The sequence below is a fragment of the Myotis brandtii genome, unplaced genomic scaffold, assembly GCF_000412655.1.
Source record: "Myotis brandtii unplaced genomic scaffold, ASM41265v1 scaffold95, whole genome shotgun sequence".
Lineage (NCBI taxonomy): Eukaryota > Metazoa > Chordata > Mammalia > Chiroptera > Vespertilionidae > Myotis > Myotis brandtii.
This window is the reverse complement of record NW_005371920.1, coordinates 784,389-788,826: the sequence shown is the minus strand read 5'-3', so window position 1 is coordinate 788,826 and position 4,438 is coordinate 784,389. Positions and strand designations below refer to the sequence as shown.

At 44.3% G+C, this 4,438-nt stretch overlaps 1 protein-coding gene across 1 annotated transcript in view; it reads right to left on the bottom strand.

Moving 5' to 3' along the window:
• Positions 1-1,091, bottom strand: part of LARS (leucyl-tRNA synthetase) — a 59,988-nt gene extending 58,897 nt beyond the window's left edge. Inside the window, exon 1 of the mRNA XM_005885994.2 lies at positions 928-1,091. Coding sequence (XP_005886056.1) covers positions 928-933 — 6 coding nt within the window. The 5' untranslated portion in view covers positions 934-1,091. The remainder of the gene's footprint in view (positions 1-927) is intronic.
• Positions 1,092-4,438: the final 3,347 nt, after the last annotated feature.

Here is a 4,438-nt window from a genome sequence, read left to right as displayed (position 1 = left end):
TAAGGGCAGAGTGTGGGGGGGGAACCGGGTGGAGGAGAGCTATGGGGGGAAAAAAGAGGAACAACTGTAATAATCTGAACAATAAAGATTTAATTAAAAAAAAAAAGTTATCCACACTCTATCTCCAGTCCCTCTCTGGACATTCTTTCTGGAACCCACTCTCCAAGCAGCAACCTACCAGGCCTTATTATGACCTACATCAACCCACTGATAAGCCTAGCCCCCTACACAAACACACATCCATCATCATCATTATCATCACCAATCATCTCCCCCTGGACCACTGTCTTTTAGACATACAATCCTTCTTGCTTTTCACACTCATGGTTGCCTCTGCCTGGAAATTTTTTCCTCCACACATGTAGTTGCATGGCTTGCTCCCTACCTCCTTTTTGCCACAATGCCACTTTCTCAACAAAGCCTTTCTTGGTCAACTTTCTAACATTGCAACCCTCCCCCACCCATACTCCTTAGTCCCGCTTCCAGCTCTAGTTTTTTCTTTAGCACTTATCAACACCTGACATGTCACACCATGTGTTTTAGCAGGTAGCCCACACACATATAAGCAACACGAATGCAGTCATTTCTGTCTGTTTACGGGATGCGCTCGATTTTTTGTTGAAAGGAGGAATCAATGTTACCTCCTCCTCTCTCCAAATCGGTTTTAGAAACTTAGGTGGAGTAATACACACATTAAATAGTCTGTAAAGTTAAAGACATCAGTTCCTGCCTCATCCGCTAACAAGAAAGGGCACATCCTCACAACAGCCACGCCTCAAGCTTTGAGGGCAAGCCTTCCCCTTTCTTTAGAATAAAGAATTTTTCCCTGCAGGGCAGTGGCTACCACATGGAGCCTCTAGTTTTTGCAAAACACACAGTTTAGCCGATTCTAGGCCCCAGCCGAGCTCTCTTCCCACAAAAACTCACCGCCATGGCGCTGCCCAGCCGACAGTGCAAACCCACGACCTCGGTGATCACCCTCAAAGGAGTAGTTACAACCTTTCACCCTTCCTACCGGGATACCCAAGCCTCTCAAGACACTGAAGCACACCACGCCTGCTGAGGCAATCACCAGCTCACTATTAACTACCACCGGGTGCATCTCGTAGCCTGCCGGGAATTGTAGTTCCAAAGCACCTAGAGCCCAAATCCAGCAGGCACTTGTTGACTACAATTCCCAGGTAGTAACGGGATACCGGAAGTTGACTCGACAGGCCACTCAGAGGTGACACTGGTAGTGATGTCACGTGCACGTTGAACTACAACGTCCATAATGCAGTTCGGAACCGCAGATGGCCGCCAGCGCGCGCTGAGGTAAAGTCCCCAGCCTTCAACCTTTTCACCCCGCAGAGCTGGCTGGGTGTCTGTCAAGATGCCAGGATGCAAAGATAATTCATCTTTCAGTGACAGGTGCTAATGAAGGCTTGCCACTGTGCATGGATATTTATTACTGTCGGTGGTATTTATAACCATTTATTAACAATCTCCACTCTTAGGAGAGAGGCTGTAAACATACCTGGTCTCAGTGCCAATCTCAGACTATTTCAACTGGGCTACCATTCATGGTTGAGCTGTCTGATGCAGTAGTCACTAGCTACATGTGGCTATTTAAATTTAACAATTTAAATTAAATTAAAATTAGGTTCTTCGGTCGCACTAGCCACTTTTCAAGCTCTCCGTAGTTTATGTGGCTAGTGTTTACCATGTCATCGGACACTGAGGAAATAGAACATTTCCATCATCAAAGAAAGATCTGTTTTAAAAAGTGACTCCATTCCCCCTGGTCGGGTAGCTCAGTTGGTTGGAGCTTCGCCCTGATGCACCAAGTTTGCAGGTGCAATCCCGGTCAGGGCTCACACAAGAAGGAACCAATGACACCAAGTTTGCAGGTGCAATCCCGGTCAGGGCTCACAGAAGGAACCAATGTATCCATAAATAAGTGGAACAAGAATCAACGTTTCTCTCGCTCGCTCGCTTGCTCTCCTTACCTCTCAAATCAATTTTTTTTTTTTTAATAAAAGATGTTTCCGCCAGGCCTTCGTGGCTCAGTGGTTGAGTGTCGACCTAGAACCAGCCAGGGCACATGCCCAGGTTGCGGGCTCAATCCCCAGTGTGGGGCATGCGGGAAACAGCCAATCAATGATTGCCGCTCATCATAGATATTTCTCTCTCTCTCTCTCCCTCTCCCTTCCACTCTTAAGTCAATAAAAATATACATTTTTTAAATAAAAAAGGATGTTTCTATTTTTTTTTAAATGGTGATTCAAGGCTTTTACTTTCTGATGGTCAGATTAGTTACTCTCATATACATTCGTTTATTGAGTTAACATTCATTAAGAATCTACAAAGCACTTTAGGGGAGGGGGCAGCCCAGAAAAGTGTGTTTTCTCAAAGGACTGGGGGGGGGATTATTTTTAATGAAAAGAGGTCATTGGAGGGATAAATGGTGATGGACGGAGACTTGACTTGGGATGGTGAACGCACAATACAGTGTACAGATGACGTGTTGTAGAATTGTGCACCTGAAGCCTGTATAATTTTGTCACCCAAGGTCACCCCTATAAATTCAATAAAAAATATTTTATCCTAGAAAAAAGAAAAATTTTATAAAAATGCATTTAAAATGATATATGCTATGTATGTATTGTCAAACGAACTCAAAGAGTCAGGACTCTTTCTGCCGTCTTGCAGCCTATGGAAGCCTGCTGGGAACAGGACTTCTATAAAGGCAAATATGTCTGGAAGGCCATTTTCTTCTGGCTATAAGCAGGGTCTCTGGGAGCACTCAACTCTTCTTAAAATTGAAGGTGTTTGCGCTAGAGATGAAGCTGCATCTCCCTAGGCAAGAGATGCCCTTATGTGTGTACAAGGCAAAGAACTACACAGTGACACCTGGTGGCAAAGGGAACAAAGCCAGAGGAAGCTGGAGAAACATAGCTTGTGCTCATGGAAACTGGTTCCTGGCAAATTTCTAGTCAATCTCCTTCTAAGGCCATTGGATACAGAATCTGTGTAATGCTGTGCCCCATAAGGATTTAGACTTATTGAACAGTAAATAAGTAAAAGTGGATTTTTTCCTTTTGTAAAAAAAGAAAAAAGAGTCTTTGGCTGGAAATGATGATTTATTTAGGGGTCTTAGGGTTTGCAAATCATAAACACAACTAGGCAATACCCAGAATTGTCTGAAGAAGAAAGAAAAGCCCAGTGTTCCTATAGTAAAAAATATATTCCTTACCCTTTGTAATACTTTAAGCAATAAAAAAATTAAAAATATATATATATTCTTGAGAAGAAGCAATCATGCATTCTTAGCCTCTGGGTTGGTAATCCTCTAGGTGACTGGTAGTCTGGATAATAAATGTCAGGTGGTCTGGTTATGTGAACATTCTTTCCTTAGTTTTTCAGGGGTAGTCAGGGGGTTATCTGGAGGTCTTATGTGTATCCAGGCTTTGATGCAAGACCAGAAAGTTCAAAAATTAAGTTCCCAGGCTAGTTAAAGCAAGAATAGAATCATTTCCTCATGCCTCAACCTACTTTATTTTAGTAATTTAGCAGCTTGACTATAGTAACTTCATTGTATTTCTTCACATGTACATTTTTCAACAACTAGTTTTTTAAAATATATTTTTATTGATTTCAGAGAGAGGAAGGGGAGGGGGAAAGAGAGAGAGAAACATCAGTGATGAGAGAGAATCACTGATCAGCTGCCTCCTGCATTCCCCCCCACTGGGGATCCAGCCTGGGCATATGCCCTGACCGGGAATCAAACCTTGACCTCCTGGTTCATAGATTGATACTCAACCACTGAGCCAGCTGGCCAGACTCAGCAACTAGTTTTGAAATAAAAATCTAATGACGGCCTAACACAATGCCTGGCACATGGTATGGGCTCGATAAAAATGTGTTGAATGAAAGGAAGAAGGAACCCTAGGCTATAGAGAACCTACCAGTGGCATTCCTGCCTCTGCACTCTTACACATGCAAATATTCTCCATCACTTTCTACACCCTCTTCCTTTAGCTACTCACCATTTAGACATCACCTCCTAACAGCCAAAATCTGGGTTAAATGTCCCCTCCTCGGTGTTCCCTGGAGCACTACTTTACTGCCCTCCCTTGAGAAATGTATCTGCCTGTTTATTTATTACTAGACTGTAAGCTCCATGACAGCACAGGCTGCCTAGCACAGTGTCTGGCACATAGCAGGTGCCTTATAAATAGTTATTAAACTAGAGGCCCAGTGCACAAAATTCGTGCATGGGACAGGAGGGGCCTAAACCAGCAGTCGGACATCCTCTTAGCCCAGCCTGCACCCTCTCCAATCCAGGACCCCTTGGGGGATGTCCGACTGCCGGTTTAGGCCCAATCCCTCTGGTTCGGGCCTAAACCGGCACCCCCTGCTGGCCTGATCACCCCTCACTGCCTCTGCATGCCAGCCT